This window comes from Globicephala melas, chromosome 3 (genome assembly GCF_963455315.2).
Source record: "Globicephala melas chromosome 3, mGloMel1.2, whole genome shotgun sequence".
Lineage (NCBI taxonomy): Eukaryota > Metazoa > Chordata > Mammalia > Artiodactyla > Delphinidae > Globicephala > Globicephala melas.
In genome coordinates, this window is record NC_083316.1 from 35,810,068 (window position 1) to 35,831,590 (window position 21,523).

General features: G+C 37.2%; 3 protein-coding genes across 3 annotated transcripts in view; 1 reads left to right on the forward strand and 2 right to left on the reverse strand.

Annotated features, from left to right (window-relative positions):
- The window catches only part of TMEM267 (transmembrane protein 267), a 31,010-nt gene extending 25,134 nt beyond the window's left edge, over positions 1 to 5,876 (reverse strand). The window contains exon 1 of the mRNA XM_030881994.2: positions 5,752 to 5,876. The gene's annotated coding sequence lies outside the window, so the exon portion shown is untranslated. The remainder of the gene's footprint in view (positions 1 to 5,751) is intronic.
- NNT (nicotinamide nucleotide transhydrogenase) overlaps positions 1 to 21,523 on the forward strand; it is a 259,323-nt gene that overhangs the window by 50,681 nt on the left and 187,119 nt on the right. Inside the window, exon 2 of the mRNA XM_060295754.2 lies at positions 15,490 to 15,574. The gene's annotated coding sequence lies outside the window, so the exon portion shown is untranslated. The remainder of the gene's footprint in view (positions 1 to 15,489; positions 15,575 to 21,523) is intronic.
- The window catches only part of C3H5orf34 (chromosome 3 C5orf34 homolog), a 31,127-nt gene continuing 17,380 nt past the window's right edge, over positions 7,777 to 21,523 (reverse strand). The window contains exons 7-13 of the mRNA XM_060295756.2: positions 20,219 to 20,310; positions 18,974 to 19,043; positions 18,151 to 18,321; positions 17,635 to 17,729; positions 16,190 to 16,288; positions 13,125 to 13,165; positions 7,777 to 8,045 (exon numbers count right to left, since the gene is read on the reverse strand). Of these exons, the coding sequence (XP_060151739.2) occupies positions 7,852 to 8,045; positions 13,125 to 13,165; positions 16,190 to 16,288; positions 17,635 to 17,729; positions 18,151 to 18,321; positions 18,974 to 19,043; positions 20,219 to 20,310 (762 nt within the window). The 3' untranslated portion in view covers positions 7,777 to 7,851. The remainder of the gene's footprint in view (positions 8,046 to 13,124; positions 13,166 to 16,189; positions 16,289 to 17,634; positions 17,730 to 18,150; positions 18,322 to 18,973; positions 19,044 to 20,218; positions 20,311 to 21,523) is intronic.

Sequence of the window (21,523 nt, forward strand, 5' to 3'; positions counted from 1 at the left end):
AGGCAGAAGTGAAGCAGCCACATTTTTTAACTCTAAAGGTTGGTGCTGGACGCACCATGGAGCTCGCACGTCTTGCTGCTGATCTGTCAGCTCACCTTGCTGGCATGAGCAAGCAGCTAGGCCTGCAGCTCCTTCAGCCTTCACCATATCTTCCTTCAGCTTCTCCAAATCCTGGGCCTGCATGTGCAGCCCCAAGGTCAAGAGTGCCAGCCTCTCCTGCAGGTCACCCACAGCATCAAAACTGGATTTGGTGAGAGGCCAGTGCAGGTTCCATTCTGTCCTTGTTCTCATCCACATCTACCTTCCCCTCCCGACTTGCTGCAGCTTCAGGTTCAAAAACAGACTCAGAGGCAACGGCCTGCAGCGCCTGCCCTCCGAGCCCCACGATTACAGCAGGTCTAAACTTCTTATTCCTTAGCACGCAAAGTAGTTCTGTTCCTTTGATGGAACTTTACTGATACAAGAGCCAGACCATTTTACTGAGGAAGAAGACAACATGGATGGTATTATCCTCCTCAAATTAATCTATAAATTTAATGTAACTCATCAAAATCATAAAAGGGATTTTCTTTTAGCAACTTCACAAAACATTTTCAGATTGGCATTTGAAAGAGTTAATGCCAATAAACTTGCAAAAGCAGAGTAATATGAATACTGAAAGGTAAATGCAAAGTCTGAGACAGGTCAAGTGTGTGTTTGGGGAAGGCGGAAATGTATGTAGAATTCCAAATTGGTAAGGAACAATTATTTCACTCAGATCCTGTGTCAGGTAGGGTTCTTAAGTGCACGGAAGAGAAAGGACTCTAAGTAAAAGCAAAAACCATTAAAAGGATATTGGGAAATCACAGACTTGCCAGGTTTCAAGAACCAGGCTTCAAACTCTGCCTCAAGCACCTCAGTGAAAATGACACCAGACACCTGTGGTGAAGACCTCTCTGCCCCCGAGCCCAGCTTACACTGCCTGACCCATCACCACATTTTATCATTGGCATTGCTGCTAGTACTGCCCTATCTGCTTCTGTCATAAAAGATTCTTGGCATATTTGTTTCTTTGCTCTCAAAACTTGGAGTTGGGGGCTTCCCTGGTGGCGCAGTGGTCGAGAGTCCGCCTGCCGATGCAGGGGACACGTGTTCGTGCCCCGGTCAGGGAAGATCCCATATGCCGCGGAGCGGCTGGGCCCGTAAACCATGGCCGCTGGGCCTGCGCGTCCGGAGCCTGTGCTCCGCAACGGAAGAGGCCACAACAGTGAGAGGCCTGCATACCGCAAAAAAAAAAAAAAAAAATACTGATAGACATAACTATATAAAAATGTAGACTTCTGCATGTCAAAATTAAAGACTAATAAATGGAGGAAATTTTGAACATTTATGATGGAGAAAGATTAGAAGCCCTACTTTACTAAGGGCTTTTAAAACTAACAAGAAGAAAAAATACGTATCCCAATAATAACATGGCAATGTCTATGAAAAGGCAATTTGGAAAAGGAATAAATACAAACGGTCAAAGAAAACTATTAAAAGATTTCAACTTTATTGGTAATCAATTGAATTTAAAACAATGAGATTTCAACATAAGATCGACGAAAGATTGCTAATGATTTGTTTGTGGTGGGGAAACAATCACTCAGTATTAGCAGTTGTATAAATTGGTATAACTCTTCTAGCAGACAATTTGACAATATGTATCAAAAATGATTAATAAATGAGCAAACACTTGACTCAGGATTTCCAATTCTAGGAAATTATCCTAAGAAATGAATTAGATAAATACAAAGAGTTACACATGGATGTTCAGCACAGCATTGTTTATAATAAGGAAAAATTAGAAACTATGTGTCCAAAATACAGGGCTAGTGAAATAAATTCCATACAATTATGCAGTCATTAAAAAAATACTTATTCCCATATTTGTTGACATAGGAAATGCTCAATAGATACTAAAATTTAAAAGGTAGCCTAAAAATAATATGTAAAATATTACATTTTTTGTTAAAAATATGTACATATGCATAAAAAATCTGGAAGGCTGTTCATTTGGCTTGTCTCTCACTAGTGGGCTTACATGTGATCATTACTTTTTTTCCCTTTTCTTTGATTTCATAAAAATTTTTAATGTTACTATCATGAAAACAAAACCAATAAAGCTCCTTTGAAAAGTTAGAAGTAATTAATAACTCAGACCATGATGCTAAGCTCAGTTTCTTAAAGTATAATTTTTAAAAATGTAGAAACATATTTATAACATTATAAATATTAATAAAATATTAGAATATATAACATTAATAAACATTAATGAAATTGTATGCAAATCTCACGTCAAATTTATAAGTATAATATAAAAATAATGTATTTATATTTATGTATTAGTTGGTACATGAAAAGCCTGTATGAAAGATTTCTGTATCTCCAGATGAAATAAACTTATGCAGGTTCCTTTAAGTTTTTTTATTAGTGTGAAGAATACTTGCTTTGCAGAGAACAACTATTTTGTTAATGACAATGGAATCTAAAACCATCCTCAAATTCTTAGTCATTTGGAAAAATGAAAATTGTTCTCTAAAGCACTAAGATTGAGTTATAGTCTACAGATTCTTCCAGGATTAGGAAATAATGATTTCAAGATACTTTCAACCAAGAGATATGACCAAAATGCAAAAGAAACCTCCAAGGTCATGAATCCTTTCCATATACCTTAGGATTTTAGTTCCACACATCATGAATCAGGTCCCTGCTTTGCAAAGTAAACATCTGACACCTGAATGGATAAAGAAGTCAATGTGTTTAAAGGCTCAGTGCATATAATTTTAAAGTTTATAAAATATTCCTTTGAACCAAAGATAATATCATTATCCCCTTAGCTGGATGGGAACTGGGACACAGAAAGCTTGAATTAATGACCAAGCCGGAGAGGTATAGCCGCAGAGCAATATCCCCCACGGTAAGCCGTGGCCTGTAAATTAGCCCTAAGAAGAAAGAAGGCCATTCAGATGGATGAGTTGTGAGGAGAACGTAGGCTGGGCACAGTATACACAGAGGCCTAACAGAAAAGCTCTTCTGCCGCTCAAACTATGCTTCTGTATGCATTTAATTGCAAATTTATTGTCAAGTCTCATCCTAGAAAGCAGACAAAAGGTCATTATACACCTAATTGCAAATTGCATGATGTCTCTATAAAGCCATTTCATTACATCCATCTTCTTTTACTCACTAAACAATTTTTGTCATCACTAAATATATTTAAATGTACTCACCTAATGTTTTACTCGATGAGTTCAGATACAAGAAAGGATCGAGTAGCTAATGAAGTGTCATGAGCAAAGTGAAACATGAAAAGATCACTTAAAGTATTTAAATGATGATCCAAATTTAAAGCGACGTGAAAAAGAAAAACTTACTGTTTTCCAAATGTCTATATACTGTAGTAGTTTATGAATAGGAACAGATACACATAATGGGGCAGCACAAAATGCATTTTAAATGGAAAGTTTAAACAGCTTGCTTGATGAGAGAGGAACAAAAAGCTCACCTGGGCAAACTCAGAAGCAGATCCTTTCAGCCCTAGTCAAGCCTACAGATGCCTGCAGCACTGCCAACATCTGGACTACAACTTCATGAGACTCTGAGCAGAACCATCTAGCTAAGCCTCTTCCAAAAGTTCTGGCCCAAAGGTACAGTGAGATAATAACTGTTTACTGTTTTAAGCCTCTAAGTTTTGGGGTACAGTAATTTGTTATGCAGCACGGATAGCTAAAACAGTAGTTTCTCTTTTCAAGAAAGGTATAATTATGGTCCCAGAAACACAGTTCCGACATCTATTCCACTCCAACTACTGGTGCAGATATTTAGAGTAGATTCTGAGTATGAGAAAGTAATTTAATAGTTGTACTTCCTCTTATTTATTGTCTCTGACTAGAACACCTAAGTGTCCCATTTTTCTTCTCTCTGCTTCCTTTTTCCACTTCCTGCTCCTCCCGCATAAATAGAATGGACTCCAGAACCTCTTAAACTGTAAAATACCTTTATTTTACATATTCACTTTTGTTGGGTAAGTTCATTAAGAGCAGTAATTATAATTTTCTTAAACTTGTCATGCATGAAGTTAATGTGCTCAAGGTGTTTAATATTTCATTATACTAATACAGGGGGTAAGCAGGTTAGCAATCCTCAGCCTGTGAACTGAAGATATTATTTGGAATGATTTCTGCCATAACAGCCAGTTACCCAGATCATAAATGTCTCTCTATGACTTGCGGGAGCCATTTTCGGCAATGGCCAAACTCTGCCACGCACCATTCCTATAAGAGTACTATGCCATCAACTATGGGGTCTTCAAAGTATACCTAGCAGTAATCCTCCCCCTTTCCTTAACTCTACAAACACATACTTAGCCAGTTACTTTACACACTGTTGTGCATGGTTTGTTAATAATCTCTGACGTTATTCCTACCAAAAAAATAAGAGGTAGCAAATTCCCAACAGAAATGTCCTTTTCTGCTTCACCCCTTCTCCCCCACCCCAAACCCCATCACAAATATTTACAAAAACCTGAGGAAAAAGCACCGTCTAGAATCCGAAAACTGCCTTTATTATGCTTTACAAATAAGTCCTCTTCAATGAACTGTAGTTGCTGTGAAACTTTATTTACTTTCTTTAATGCTGTAGTACTCAAAGCAGATGCCAAGTCTAATTCAGCTAATTTGCAAAGAAAGGAAACACAAATCTTGCTCACTTTCACGGATACTCTTCGTAACCTGCATGTAAAATGTTTCTTTCCTATGACCATTACAAATACATACGATTCTGAATTTCAACAAGTCTTAGCAAATTCCCAAAGTCATTCTTTCCTAAGGTTGGCATGATTCAATAATTTTTAAAATGTCAATTAAGAAAATAGGTGGAAAGCCCTGGCGTCTGCAGGGAAGGGAACAAGTTACAATCTCCACAATCACCCCTCCCGGTAGCCTGGGCGCCTTAAGGGCCCTCGTGGCTGGAAAGGTGGCAATGGGCAACTCTGGCAAGATCGCCGGCAACCCGCCCAGAGCCAGGGAAACGCCAGGGGCGCGAAGCCTAGGCGAGGGCTTGACGCCCATGGGATCTATAAGGCGCGACGAAGCAGGAGGGCCGTGCAGGGATCGCGCAGATCCCGGAGACACCGGCCAGTGTCTGTCGAGCACACCCCGCCTGCTCTCGGGTCCCACGCGACTGCCGCCCCTCCACGCCTTCCCATCGGGAACCTGGATCTTCTAGACTTCAGGTTCAGGTGGTCCCCGCCTCCGGCCTGCCACCTCAGGACGCAGTTTCGCGGCGTCCATACAGTCAGTCACCCCCCCCGCCCGGTCCCTTGCTGAGGATCGGCCGCACCCACCGTCTACTCCCCCAGCTGAAACAAGCCAGCCGCGCGAACGGCGGCTCCGCCCCTCTACACCCGCTTCCGTCGGTACCATAGAGACGCCGGCCGCGGGCCTGAGCGACTCTAGCCCGCGACGCAGGCCGAGAGGACGCCGGGATACTGGTTCCACTCTAAGCGGCCAGGAACGCGGCTTGAGGGCTCTTAAGACGAGGGGTTGGGTACCTCGAGTTCCCCTACCGTCGTGCTCCCCAAAAGGACACATTTGGGACGACGGGTGGGAAGTGAAAAGTGCCTTGTTGGTTCCCCTCTCTCGACCCTGAGGATTCATTCTCGGCTTAGCCGGCGCCGTCCACAGCGCGCCCACGCGGCGGCGGGAAGCCGGGGACGCGAATTAACCTCACCGAATATGGGACGCGCGGGCTTCTGCCCAGAGGTGCCGCCGGCTGTCCCGGAGATGTAGAGATGTTTCCGACCTCCTGCATGGGATCCTTTAGGGTGGGCGTAGGAGAGAGTTTTTCACTCCGCAAGACCGGGCGACTTTGCGGACCTTACGGTCCTCTGTGGCGCTCCACCGCCCCCTTGGGGAGCTCTTGATAATTACTCTTTGGCGCTGTGCGGTATACGTTGGGGGCAGCTTTTTCTTGTGGACAGCAGTGAGAAGGCTAGAACGCTTAATCATGACTACTGAATGCCCAAGAGTCGGAAAAAGAGACAACATAAAGGGTGGCTTGACTCTGATTAACTGAACGGACAAGGTGCAGCTTGTTTAATGGGTCTGTGGCCAGTTCCCATCCCGACTCCCTGCCTCGGAGTGGTGGCTGCTCTGTGAGCACCAAGGAGACATCGAGCTTGACATGTGGCTCTAGTAAGCACTGGGCGAAAAGCGGGGGCTCAAAGAGGAAAATTTCTTTCTCCTTCCTACCTGGTTTCTCAAAACAAGTGTTGGATGTAATGCAGGGGCGGCAATGGGATTATATTAAGTACATAGTTGAAGGAGACCATAGAGAATCCGAATCTTCTATCTCAAGCAAACTTCTAGGTCTTTCACGGAACCTTAAAGTGTGGCTGAGTTTCTGTTACAGAACTTTTCATTGCTTGTCACACTCTTGGTTCTTAGCCAACGGGAAAGACTCAACTGAGGGAGGAAATTATACATATTTTACCTGCACAGCTTAAAAGCTTATTAAAAATATTACTGAACACATTAACCACAATATTGGGTGCTATTAGTCATGTTAAGAACAAATATTTTCTGTCTGAATGCAGTAACAGTTTGGCATTACCCTTATGGCAGCATGGGTGCATTTCTTATAGTCTAGGCTTTCTAGAGTTATTTAGGGACAACATAGGTGGTTTCCTGCAACCAAAACAGAACTTAGTTATTTTCTCTGTGGGCAGTGTGCTGCCCAAAGGGACTGTTCATTACACAATACATACTGAGCGCTCTCAATATGCCAGGCACTATGCTTGGTAATAAGACTATAAAATAACTTTATGGAGCTCAAGTTCTAGTGGAGGATACAGACCACAAAGAAGTAAGTTGAATGACTGAAATATGTGTTCTAAAGGAAGTAAACATGGTGATGTAATAGTAACTGGGGGAGGCCCCTCTGAGGCAGGGATATTTGTGCTGAGACCTGAAGGTGGCAGGGAGCCCACTGTGAGCTAAAGAGAGCATTGTGCCCATTCAAATTGCTTACATTACCTCTCCTAACCTACTACACTCTGCTTGCTTTGCTCTCTATTTTTCTCGTTGTTTCCTCTGTTGCTTCTTCTCTTTTATGTGAAGAGACTGGTCTTTTCAAGAAATCATAAGTTAATTTGAACATTTCTGATTATGTCTGGTATAATCTTGAAGTCTTTCTAGATGTATGGTTTTGTTCTTTCCCAAGAGACAGGTGTAATACATAGCACTTTTGGTGAGCTCATTCCTCTTTTGGTTTCATACACTTTGTAGCATAAATCTTTGGAGATGTTCAAAACAAATGAAAATATCTGGTACATGAGATAGTCCAGATAAAATTTAGTCTTAGCTAAAGTGCTCGATTCTTAGCTTGAAGCAATATTGCCCACATTAAGGTTTTTCGTTTTGTTTTTTTAAGATCTAATTCTCTTTTCATGGTTCTACTGAAAAATACTTGGAGTAGAGAGACTAAATAGCAAATGATCAATGTACACAATTCTGCATAAGTAAAATGAAAGAAACTTGATTAATAGTGAATGCTCCACAAGACAAAACAGCAACAACTACAGTTTTATAAAATTTTTTCTCAAATCTGAGATAAGAAATTGTTCAGATTTTTAAAATAGTTCTTTATTAATAAAATATATATTTTAAAATTTACAAGTTAGGTAAAATACCTCCAAAGTTAAATGTCATTTCTCATAAAATCATTGTACAGAAGTCATATATATAATTTCTTGGCTTTCTAGTAATTTTCTACCAGTCACTTGAAATAACATCCTCAAGGTTTAATAATATATTGTAATAATTCCATATTTCACCTTTTAGAGTTTGATAGAAGACAGTCAATATCCTGAAGGATTTCAGAGGTTTTTTTCAATGCCACTGATACACTCTTTTCATTAACTTCTTTTAGCAAGTCTTCTGAAGATTGTGGTTTACAATGATCCAAAGACTGTTCATTTTTCTTGTTAGAAATCTGGCTTAGGACACCACTGTTCTCCAATAATGCTAAGTTGCTTAGTTAAGGAGCTTTTCCCCCATATTTTTCATTATAATTGTTTTTAATTCAGAAAGCCTAGCCTTCATATTAAAATATTATTTCTCCATTGGGAGGAAGATCTCTTGGATTCACAGTAGAGTTGGGACTTCAGAATTTATCAAGTCTATCCCTTATAGATGAAGAAACTAGTTAAGACTATAAGAGGGGGAAAGGAAAAGAGAGTATGTATGTCTGTATTTGGATGGAAGTTTGGTGACAGGGAGGAAATAAAAGAATTGAAACCTCAGTAACATTTCTTTAAATGAAGAAGTGATATGGGAATAAAAGGGAACCAAAGTAGGGGTGAGAGGAATACAAACAATCTGTGTAGGGTATTTTTAACTTAAAACATCTAGAGTGAAAAGAATCTGTCCTCTGTTGCAGAGCTACTTTATTATTTGAATAGGATTATGGAAAAATAACAGGATAAAAGAAATTTAGATGATTGGGATAGGAATGTACAGAACAAAAGGTTTAATAAGAAAAAGAAGTAAGAGTCCAGTCCAAGCTGGTGATGTAGGAGGTTCCTGAACTCACCTCCTCCCACAAATGTGACACTGAATCTACAGCTACACATGGAGAAATTCTCGCTGTCAGAAATCCAGGAACTACCCGAGTGACTCCTATACACTGAGTGAATAAGAATATATACACAATTAAATGGGTAAGAAAGGTTGAGACACACTTTCACTATAAACCCCACCCTTAGCACAATAGGGGGGAACTCACAATTCCCAGCTTCTCCCTGAAGAGTAAACAGTTTGCCCCAAGATCTAATGCTCCAACTTTTAAGACTCCTAAGTGTGGGACAGGCCCCTAAAACTCCTAGTTCTGAGCAGACAGAAACACCCATCTCCCAGTCTTTCCCTCAAAGAGGGCTATTTGCATACTTTAGAAGCTGCTGCCTGAGGTATGCCTATTTGCATGTTTTAAAAGCTTCTCATTTAGCACGTGCCTAGGGGCTGAATGTGATCCTCCCTGGAGACTCAGGAGGCTGGCAGATGATATCTCCACATTCTTTCTCTGGCCTACTCAAGGTTGCTGCTATCTCCCTGGAAGGAGCTTATACACAAAAGAAAATGTCAGTGAAACAAAGAGCTGGGTTTTTTTTTGCAAAGATAAAATAGACAAACCTTTAGCTAGACTTACCAAGAAAAAAGAAAACTCAAATAAAATTAGAAATGAAAGAAGAGAAATCACAACCAATACCACACAATACAAAGGATCATGAGAGACTACTATGAACAATTATAGGCCAAGATATTGGACAACCTAAAAGAAATGGATAGATTCCTAGAAACATACTGAATCCAGGCTGATTACTAGTAAGGAAATTGAATCAGTAATCAAATACCTCCCAACACAAATGGTTTCACTGGTGAATTCTACTAAATATTTAAACAAGAATTAATACCAATCCTTCTCAAACTCTTCCAAAAAATGGAAGAGGAGAGATACCTCAAAACTAATTTTACGAGGCCACGGTTACCCTGACAACCAGAACCAGATAAAGACACTACAAGAAAAGAAAATTACAGGCCAGTATCTCTGATGAACATAGATGCAAAAGTCCTCAACAAAACATTAGCAAACCAAATTCAACAATATATTAAAATAGTCATACACCATGATCAAGTGGGATTTATTCTAGGGATACAAGGATGGTTAAACATATGAAAATTAATGTGGTATACCACATTAACAAAATAAAGGATAGAAATCATATGTCAATAGATGCAGAAAAACACTCAACAAACTGGGTATAGAGGGAACATACCTGAACATAATAAAGGCTATATATGATTAGCCTACAACTAATATCATATTCAACAGTGAAAAGCTGAAAGCTTTTCTTCTAAAATAAGAAGACAGTAATGCTCACTCTCAACCCCTTTTATTCAATATAGTACTGGAAGTCCCAGCCAGAGCAATTAGACAAAAAAAAAAAGAAGAAATAAAAGGCATACAAATCAGAAGGGAAGAAGTAAAGCTGTCTCTGTTTGCAGATGATATGATATTATATATAGACTCTGCTAAAGTCTCCACCAAAAACCTGGTAGAACTAATAAATTTAGTAAAGTTGCAGGATACAAAATCAATATAAAAATTAAGCTGCATTTCTATACATTAATAATGAATTACCTGGGCTTCCCTGGTGGCGCAGTGGTTAAGAATCTGCCTGCCAATGCAGGGTACATGGGTTTGAGCCCTGGTTCGGGAAGATCTCACATGCCGTGGAGCAACTAAGCCCGTGTACCACAACTACTGAGCCTGAGCTCTAGAGCCCATGAACCACAACTACTGAGTGCACGTGCCACAACTACTGAAGCCTGCGTGCCTAGAGCCCATGCTCTGCAACAAGAGAAGCCACTGCAGTGAGAAGCCCGCACACCACAACAAAGAGCAGCCCCCGCTTGACGCAACTAGAGAAAGCCTGCGCACAGCAACGAAGACCCAATACAGCCAAAAATAAATAAATAAATAAAATAAATTTATAAAAATAAATAATGAATTATCAGACAAAGAAAGTAGGAAAACAATTCCATTTATAATTACATCAAAAAGAATAAAATACCTAGGAATAAATTTAAGCAACAAGGTGAAAGATCTGTACATTGAAAACTATAAGACATTAGATGAAACAGAATAAGACACAAATAAATGGAAAGATATTCTGTACTCATGAATTGGAAGAATTAATATTGTTAAAATGTCCATACTACGCAAAGCAATCTACAGATTCAATACAATATTCAATGTATTGAACAATACAAAATTCTAATGGCATTTTTCACAGAAATAGAACAAACCGTACTGAAATTTGTATGGAACCAAAAAATACCTCAAATAGCCAAAGCAAACTTGAGAAAGAAGAACAACTCTGGAAGTTTTCTGATTTCAAACTATGGTAATCAAAACAGTATGACATTGGCAAAAACCAGAAATATAGATCAATGGAACAGAATAAGAAGTCCAGAAATAAAGTCACGTATGTCTGTAATGGTCAATTAATTTACAACAAACAGTCAAAAATATACAATGGAGAAAGGATAGACTCTTCAATAAACGATGTTGGGAAAACTGGACCTCTACCTTACACCATACACAAAAATCAACTCAAAATGGATTAAAGACTTGAATGTAATAAGACCTGAGACCAAAAAACCCCTAGAAGAAAACATAGGGTGTAATAAACTCCTTGACATCAGTCTTGGCAATGACTTTTTGACACCAGAAGCAAAGAAAACAAAAGCAAAAATAAACAAGCGGTACTTGTCAAACTAAAAAGCTTTTGCACAGCAAAGGACACCTTCAACAAAATGAAAAGGCAACCTATGGAATGGAAGAAAATATTGCAAATTATATTTCTGATAAGAGGTTAATATCCAAGATATTCAAACAACTCATACAACTCAATAGCAAAAAAAAAAAAAAAAAAAAAAAAAACAATTAAAAAATGAGCAGAGGAACTGAATAGGTACTTTTCCAAAGACATACAGATGGCCAACAGGTACATGAAAAGGTGCTCAACATCACTAATCATCATGGGAAATGCAAATCAAAACCAATGAGCTATCACCTCACACCTGTTAGAATGGCTATCATCAAAAAGATAAGACATAACAAGTGTTGGTAAGGATATGGAGAAAAGAGAACCCTTGTGTACCTTGGTAGAAATATAAATTAGTACAGCCACTGTGGAAAACAGTATGGAAGTTTCCTCAAAAATTTACAAATAGAACTACCATATGATCCAGCAATCTTACTTCTGGGTATATATCCAAAAGAAATGAAAACAGTCGGGGCTTCCCTGGTGAAGCAGTGGTTGCGAGTCCACCTGCCGATGCAGGGGACACGGGTTCATACCCCGGTCCGGGAAGATCCCACATGCTGCGGAGCAGCTGGGCCCATGAGCCATGGCCGCTAAGCCTGCGCATCTGGAGCCTGTGCTCCGCAACGGGAGAGGCCACAACAGTGAGAGGCCCACGTACCACAAAAAAACCAAAAACAAAAAAAAAGAAATGAAAACAGTCTATTGAAGAGATAGCTGTACTCTTTTGTTCACTGCAGCATTTTTCACAATAGCCAAGATATGGAGACAACCTAAGTGTCCACTGTTGGATGAATGGATAAAGAAGATGTGGTACATATATATACACACAATGGAATACTACTCAGCCATGAGAAAGAAGGAAATTCTGACATTTGCAACAACATGGATGGACCTTGACAGCATTTTGCTAAGTGAACTAAGCTAGACAGAGAAAGACAAATACATGGTGTCACTCATATGTGGAATTTTTTAAAAAGTCAAACTCATGGAAACAGAATGTAGACTGGTAGTTGCCAGGGGCTGGGGGTGGGGAAAGAGGGAGAGGTTGGTAAAAGCATATGAACTTTCAGCTATAAGATGAATAAGGTCTGAGGATCTAATGTATAACATGGTGACTGTAGCTGATAACACTGTGTTGTATGACTGAGGTTTGTTGGGAGGGTGGAAATCAGATGTTCTCACCACCATCTACCCCGGGAGGGTTGGTGAGGTAGAGGAGAGGAGGAAGATAGATATGTGAAGTGATATATGTGTTAATTAACAAGATAGGGTGATCCTTTTACAATGTGTATGTGTGTCAGGTCACTGTGATATACTATTTAAGTATCTTATAATTTTTTCAATTATACCTCAATAAAGCTGAAATTTTTTTACAAATAATAGTATATAAAAATCCTACAAATTTAAAAAAAGAAAGAAGTCAGAGATAGTTCTCAGTTATAATTTAGAATATAATTACATAAGTGTGAAAGTCTCCATAGGACATCTTAACCCCAGTTCACTGTCCTTTGCTGAGTTAAACCCAATGAAAAGTACAAATGCTAACATGATGTACCTCCTATAGACAAGATACATCTTAAATTACAATCTTAAATATTATTCAATAAAGCTCTGTAATATATAAGTATGAATTAATATAAAGTAGAGTCATGAATTAAGCCTACAATGGAAAGAGAGAAATTATGCAGGACAATACATTCTGTTTAAAGGATACAGTTAAACTTCTGTATCTTTTCAAGTTCAGAAGCCACAGACCTGTGCAAAAAAAACCTCATGCTAGTTGTCTGATTCTTTTATATCCACAATATTTCAAATGAGCATACTTAATTTTTTTTCATAAAGGTTAGAATTTTTGACATAAGAACCTAGAGGTTAAGAATTCTCTTTATATTGGCTTTATTTAGCAACAAATCACCTTGATTCAACTGATGCTTACTGAGTGCCTTTCATGAGTAAGGCAAGTGAATAAAAGTCCTCCACCTCCAGGACTTCTGAATTAAGTATTGAGGTTTGAAGGTAATGAGCCTTCCTGCTACAACTCAGTACTGACATGGCATATCTTCTACTTTCCTCCTCAAGGTTTACTAAAACTTTAAAAACCTACTAAAATCTCATCACTTCTATGAAAGAAATACTCTCTCCTTTGAATTCCTACAGCAGTATGTTAATTAATCATAAACTTCTTTGTAATGCTTTCTCTTGAACTGTTTAATTTTCTGATCTTCATACCTAGATAGTTTCTTTGGAGGAGAAGGGATCTTACACATATAGTTAAGACCTCATTTATATGGAACTCTTAGGGAATGGACGGTCTCCAGGGCCAACTTTTTATATGACTGAATTAGGTGTCAAAACATAATGACTACTTTCTATTAAATTTCTTCTGGAATAGACTACCATTTCATTGTTTTCTTAAGCACAGTATACTAAACATTCTCTTCTTGACTTGAAGGGTTAATATATGAACATCAGCCCTTACCATGTTCCACAGAAACAGATATTGGGGCAACTGGTGTGGGATAGAAGGCTAAATGTACACAAATCCAGCAGAACCTCTTACGTGTGTGTTCTTTGTGTTTTCCCTCATCACTAGATGAAATATGAGCAGTGGCACACAACTAGAAAATAGTGTAACTGGACTAGCTTTGCAAAATTAATGAGGACATTCATGCTAAAACATCTCTTTATTCAAGTCACTAGAAAAGTCTTTTCACAGCTCACAATAGGGTATACGACTTGTCTGCTTTACTGGCAGACAATGGACCATACACAATGGACCACATGCACCTCATCAGCCTGCACTCTTTCCTTGTACTCCAGCCTATGAACGGAGAATAAAAGAGACCTTTCATCATTTTAAGCATCCGTAGTAAAAACCTGGATGTGACTTACTCCAAAACCCGCCGACTCTTCATCATTGCAAAACACACTCCCCCTGCCTTTTTTAAACATGAGACACATTTTCTGGGTACACCCAGAACCGTACAAACTACCTTTAATGCTGTCACTCATATGATAAACCAACGTCTTATAAAATATCTCCTGTACTATTTTTTGACAAGCATTCCTATTAAAAAGTTGAACGAGTAAGCTAATAATATAGGGTGAGTTGGAAATAAAATATTGAAATACAATTTAGGTAGCTGTATATTATGTTTACAGCTGAAATACAATTTAGGTAACTGTTTATTATGCGATCTCTTCTCTCCCTTCAACCTATCCACTTTGACAAGAAAACAAGAATCATCTGATTCTGTGGATATGTCTTAGGCTTTGGGAGGGGAATGGAGCTGTTCAAGTGCTGTATCTCCCCTCCCCACTCCTCAATTCCTGTCTCCCCTCTGCTCCGCGTTGCTTCCACCCATAGCTGCTTTCACCAATCTGTACTTCTCTTACCCCCTCACTTCTCAGTTTGTCTTGACAATTATCCTCTTCTAAGCTTTCACATAAAAAGCCTAGCATTTTACAAACTTTGCCAGCTGAGCAATGATGAAGTAACCAATTTTATAGCCATGTACAATTTCCCTTTCTTCCCAACTATGTTTTTTGCTAGCTATTAAGGCAACTTTTCTGCTCCTAAACTGTAGCTGAAGAGCGGGACCTGGAAAGCTGAATCCTTAAGATATCTGGATATTCAAATAACATCTACTGATTTGATTGTACCTCTTTCTCTAAGTAACTTAGGAAAAGGTGATAAGAATCAAGCTTATTGTATATATATTTTTTCACCATGCACCATGCACTAAGACACCTTACAGCTTACTTTATTCTTTTTATTTATTTATTTGGCTGTGCCAGGTCTTAGTTGCGGCACGCAGGATCTTTAGCTGCAGCATGTGGGCTCTTAGTTACGGCATGTGGGATCTAGTTCCCTGACCAGGGATCCAATCTGGGCCCCCTGCATTGAGAGTTCGGAGTCTTAACAGCTGGACCACCAGGTAAGTCCTCTTACAACTTACTTTAATTTAAAGCTTCCTAAATTGTTCCTGATATCCTTCTTTTCCAATATAATCAGATTATACTCTTGCAGTGACACTAACCTTCCTAAGGCTCTTTCTTCCTGTCATTTTTCCATATAGGAACTTGTAATTCTATGAAGTCTGAACTCCTCTATTGATTACAAGGTCTATTCCTATCCATCAGAGTCACACTACACCCAAGCAGGTAAGTGTCTGCTCCATAAAAACTAACTTCTTACTATCTCCACAAGCCAAAATACCCTTTTTTACCTCTGCCCTTGCTTCCTCCCTAAAATGTCTTAATTTCCCTAAATATTCCTTCGGAGCCCAGTTCTAGTCCCCTACACACTGAAAGGCACACAGGAGGGACTGAAATCTTGCTTTATTTGTTGATTTATCAATTAATTTGGGGGAGGCAATTAATATAATAGAAATTATTTAAAAATCAACTTTTCCTGAAAGCTTGTTATGTTAGTCAACATTTTATTTCCTTTAATATTACTAAGATAAAAAATATATATATCCTCTAAATTTTTCCATAAAGTTTTCAGGATGAATTTATTACACTAAAAGAGTCACCCATTTTGATATGAAGTTTTCAAATCTTCAGATGAAATATACTATGATGAAAGGTAATAAGTGAGATATCCAATTAAAGATATTTTCAAGATTTAAGCTATCAAAACATCATAGGAGTTAAATATATTTAACTAAGAGAAAGTTTTTTTGGGAAAAAGAGTCAGTTTACCTTTTAACATTTTAATTTTTGAGGATTACTTGGCTCTTCTACACAGATTAAGTTTAAAATAAATACAAATACCAGTTTTCTTCCGGAACAGAAGATGAAGGATGTGTAGGCATTTCTTTCTGACTAGTCTGGGTCAGTCTTCTGCACCATGATATTACTGTTGTCACATATCTAGATTGAATACATTAAGACAGATATTTGAAAAACGAACTTGTAGAATATTTATAAAAGCATTTAAAAATTGGAAAAATCATTAAGATGGTTTGGGAAAAAAGAATAAAGAAAAAATTTTAAAGTAGGGCAATTTTTAAATCGTTTTCATTGGAAAAAGAAAAAGCAAGTTTTTCTCATTCATCAGGAATAAGATGATTTACTCACATATATGATTAATAAAGATGAGATTTAAGAATCAGAACACAGGTTAACACTTGGATTTCATTCAAAGTTCTAATACCTAAATTCTCCTTTTAGTTTTTCAAAGTAAAATGAATTTCATTAAATTTTATCATGAAAATGTCTTTACACACAAGACTAAGTGAGCATTTGCTTTCTAAAATTTAAACCAGAACACACCTGTTAATGCACACACACACACATCCAGAATTACATATAACTCATCAAACACACAAAACAAGTATCAAGTTCAATAAAACGAATGATTTGGAGTGACTGGCTGAAATAAATAGTTAATGTTTGCTAAACAGACACTATCTTTTGAGGCAAATTATTCAAACTAGCAATGAATGTTGGAGCATTTAAACCAAAATGCAATAACTCCCAACAGAAAAATAAATTCAAGAGGTAAAAAAAGCAATTGTTTTGTGAACATCCTCAAGTAAAATCACTAACATGTCAAGAACATCACAAAGAGAATGATTATTATAACAAATTACATAAGCCAAAAGAGAAAAAGTATATTCATAAAAAGCTGATTTCAAGAATCTTCTCCATTTTAAGAATAATCGTTAGCTAGTTTGTTTTATTTCACTTTACAGAAATAATACATAAGTTTAGTTATTTGTGGCTGTAAGCCTTAGTTTAAATTGGTTAGGGGATTAATTAGTTAACTGGTTAACACAGCTGACCACAGTCCAACCTCCACAGCAAGCCAGTTATATCTATAACACATTTCTTTTGAAAAATCACTAGAATACAAATGGAAATGATTAAAGCTGACCTGATCTATTTAGTTATGCTAGAGACCAATATAACTGTAAACCCTGAAACCTGCTGAGGAATTCCCTGGAGGTCCAGTGGTTAAGACTCTGCGCTTCCACTACAGGGGGCGTGAGTTCGATCACCAGTCGGGGAACTAAGATCCCACAAGCCACACGGTATGGCCAAAAAAACAAAAACAAAAACAATGCAGCTACTGAAACCCGCTGAAATGACTTTATGCATTTTCCACATGGAAAAACTAAAAATATATACAACATTTAAATAATGTTTTTATGCTTCCTCTCTAAAAGGAAGTTGTTTACTAACATGAAATTATTTTTTTAATTGCTTTCCAGTACCTTTCATATGGTCCAGGGTGTTGAATCTGAATTAACTGATTTTGTCCATCAGGAAAAGTTAACTTACACCAACATAAATTGAGACCTCGATTTACCTTAAGAAGCAAGGAGGAAAGGAAAGTTTTAGTATTCTAGAACTGAAAAACAAAACCTTCTTTTTAATTAATTTTCAGTTAAAAAAAAAAAAAGAAGTAGATGAATCATTAAAACTTTATTTTGACTAACTTAAAAGTTTTGTTTTACATGGGATATGGGTATTATTTAACCACCACCCTTATATAGATAATTATCAAAAGAACAAAAATACTAGTCCCTCTCTCTATAATGAGTTACATTTATAAAAATGACGATTTGTCACACCCTTCTGATTTCTGCTAGGAAATCCAATGAGATCAGTAAAGTCTCTTGACAGATTTTATACTTCAAAAAATAGAGATACTGTGGTACTTCATTTTCTATTTCCACAGATTAAAAATAAATAAATAAAAAATAGATTTCAGTCTGAAGTATAATTACCTGTCTCTTTTCAATAAGAGAGCTGAAATTCCAATTCAGGGTTAGAGTAATGCCATCTAAAAAGACAGCATGTACTTTGTCATCAGAGTATGCAAGAAATCTTCCCACGTTGGGTATGAACGATTCTCTCAAAAGCAAAGGCAGTATATTGCTATCATTTATCCCAGGTACCTAAAACCAGAAAATAAAAATAGCAGGAAAGACAGTTATCCACTAATAAGATTGAAATGATTAATGAACACGGAGGCAACTTCAGATTCTCATTCAGAAGTTGAATATTGTAGAACCCTTATGGATGTTTTGACTTTTCCAGAAGTGGCTACCCAAAAGAGTCTATTGTAAGCAGATTAATACCTTTGGAAAGTCACCATTCTGCTGAACTTTACATAGAAAATAGACAAAGATTAGGAACTACAGCAACATACAGGTTTATAATCAAAGCAGTATAGATACAGAAATCAAGGTCTGAGAATCACTTCCTCCAAGTCAGCATTAAAAATAATTTACTTTTACAGTTATGGAAATAGAATGAATACTGTAATATGTTTCAAAATAACTATGTTTTCACATACTTCAAATCCAATCAATTCCCCTGTGCTCCCCCTCTAAGAAAAAAGAAACAACAAACTATATACAGTAAAAGTATAACATAAAAGCCCAGTTTTGCAGTGTTTATCTATTAAATGGATTTTTTTAATAAACCAGTATTAATATTACAAAGACTTTCTCACATGACTTAGATGAAAGTAATTTGAACTTATATGTATGTATACAAATAATAAAGCAATTAAAAATATCTTGCTTTTAAAATAATTTAAGATACCATTTTCCAGCAGCATATATGATAGTTATGGCTTAAAGAAAGCTTCATCTTGGCACAATGCTGAAGAATTCTGTGAACAAGAAAAATACTACTTAAACATTTGCAAATAATGTCATTTTCCAATTCTAGCAACCCATTCTCACTGCTATACAACATTTTAGGCAAGTAACTCGTTTCCACAAAAATACGTTTGGACCTCTTTCTTCCTTAAGCCCCTAGAAGGGAACTACTACTGTTGCTTCCCTTTGTGCTAATCTTACATAATTAAGGTTATTCCTCTAATTTTTAGCAATGAAATGACTCCAAATGGAGAGGATTTTCAGAATTTGCTCCTTTTTAAGAAGTGACAGATTCACAGCACCTGAAAGGTTTAGCATAGTCTAAGAGTGGTGGGGATGTGAATCAACTGTCCCTAGAAAATCAAATGACCAGTTCTGCTCCTTCAAATCTACTTTAGAAGTTGCTTAAACATAAGTTTATAAAACAAATAATTTAATTCAACAATCCACTTTCATTCCTCTCAGTGCCACAGACTGATTAATGAATTAAAAAACATATGAACCAAAGAACCAAACTACAGTTCACCTTCTGTTCATTCTCAGAAATCGTTATTACTCCTAGGATAATAAAGAAGTATGAAAATTCAAATGTATCATCAAATCTTCAACTTGATTCCAAGGAACAATAATGATGCCACACTTACCTAGAGAAAAGGCACTTATTTTCTTCCAGCAGTTGCTTGCCATATGTGGATGTTTCTCCATATTTAACTTCAAATTTCAAAGCCAGAAGTACTTTTTTTTTTAAATAATTGGGATTTTGTTGTTGCTGTTGTTTTAATCTTTATTTATTTATTTGGCTGTGCCGGGTCTTGGTTGTGGCACAAGGGATTTTTGTTGTGGTATGTGGGATCTTTAGCTGCGGCATGCAGGATCTTTTAGTTGTGGCATGCAAACTCTTAGTTGCAACACGTGGGATCCAGTTCCCTGACCAGGGATCGAACCCGGGCCCCCCTGCATTGGGAGTGTGGTAGCCACTGGACCACCAGGGAAATGCCAAGAAGTACTCTTATAATGACATTGTGATCACTTTATTTTATAAATGATGAGACCAGAAAAGTTGACAGATTTTACTAAAGACATTTCCACTGTACCCACCAATTCTTAATCTCATCCAAACCACTAGAAAATGTATCAAGTTTCTCAGACACATAACACTTGATTCAGTTGAACGTGAAGCACTTACCTGGTTGCCTGTTTAATTAGAGAACAAACAGAAAATGGACTTCCTGGTCTATCTGGAGGAAGGTTATTTACTGAATAAGTTTTCTCTTCTCTCTGAAAATTAGTTTAAAATTTTAAAAAAGATTCAATAATAAATTTTGGCCATTATTACTTAGCTACTTTTTTTCCTTAAAATATGTATTTATACAGTGAAAAGGCAAGCAGTTATTTTAAGTTAATCAACAGCCCATAAAAGGTAACTTTAAAAGGTATTTTATGATGCTTTTCCATTTTCCCTTTTTTTTTTAAAGTCTAGAATTCCTCTTATCAAAAGTTATCCTACTCAAAAATTACATTCTAATAGCCTATAACTTACTGCTCAATTTAAATCTTGGCTGTACTCAAATTAACAAACTAATTTCCCTGTGCATTAACAGGAAACCTACCATAAGCCCCTTTTTCCCTTTAGACAGAAAAAAAAAAAAAGGCAGCGGCTAAATAGGCTTAAAAAACTGTTTTAATTACTATTTTAATTGAATGGCTATATCGTTTTGTTGTATTTTATTAATGGAAGAACAATTGCTAGTTTGTGTAAGACAATATTATTATTTACAAGCTCAACTTCTTGAATTAGAAAAAAATGTTGTTTTGTTATTCCCTCTGAATTTCCTCTTTCTGAGACTCTTTCATGCTAGCGTTTACCAGGACTCTGTCTCCAGCCTTCTCTTCTGATTTCCTGTTTCTTCTTGGGTAATCCCAGGAGGGTCCAAAACTGTGTGCATAATAAATATCACAACAGCAACAACTAACATTTATTAAACAGATGATACTATTTGCTAGGTGCTATGCTATGTAGTTTACAAAGGATTATCTCATTTACTCCTCAAAATAATCCTGAGAGATATGAAATATTAATGTCTATTTTTTAGATAAGGAAACTGAGGCTTGAGGGCTAAGTAGTAGTAGAGGTCTGAATTGAACCACAAGAGAGTGTTGCCCATACTCTACCATCAGTGAGAGAAAATAAGCTTCAAAGTCGGAGCTGGATTCAAATCACAGGTGTGCCTTTTACTACTATAATGATGGGCAGGTTATACAAACTTGTGTTAAGTCTCAGTGCCTACAACCTATGAAATGGGGATACTACCTACCATCCACATTGTCCCGAGGATTAATAAAATAATACATATATAAAGCAACTGGGACAGAATTTAGTCTATAGTATGGTACTCAAAAAATAATCTCTCCTCTTTTATCCTGGACTGTAGACTTGAATATCTAAATCTCTACCGGATATTACAAAGACATTTCAACTTCAACATATCAA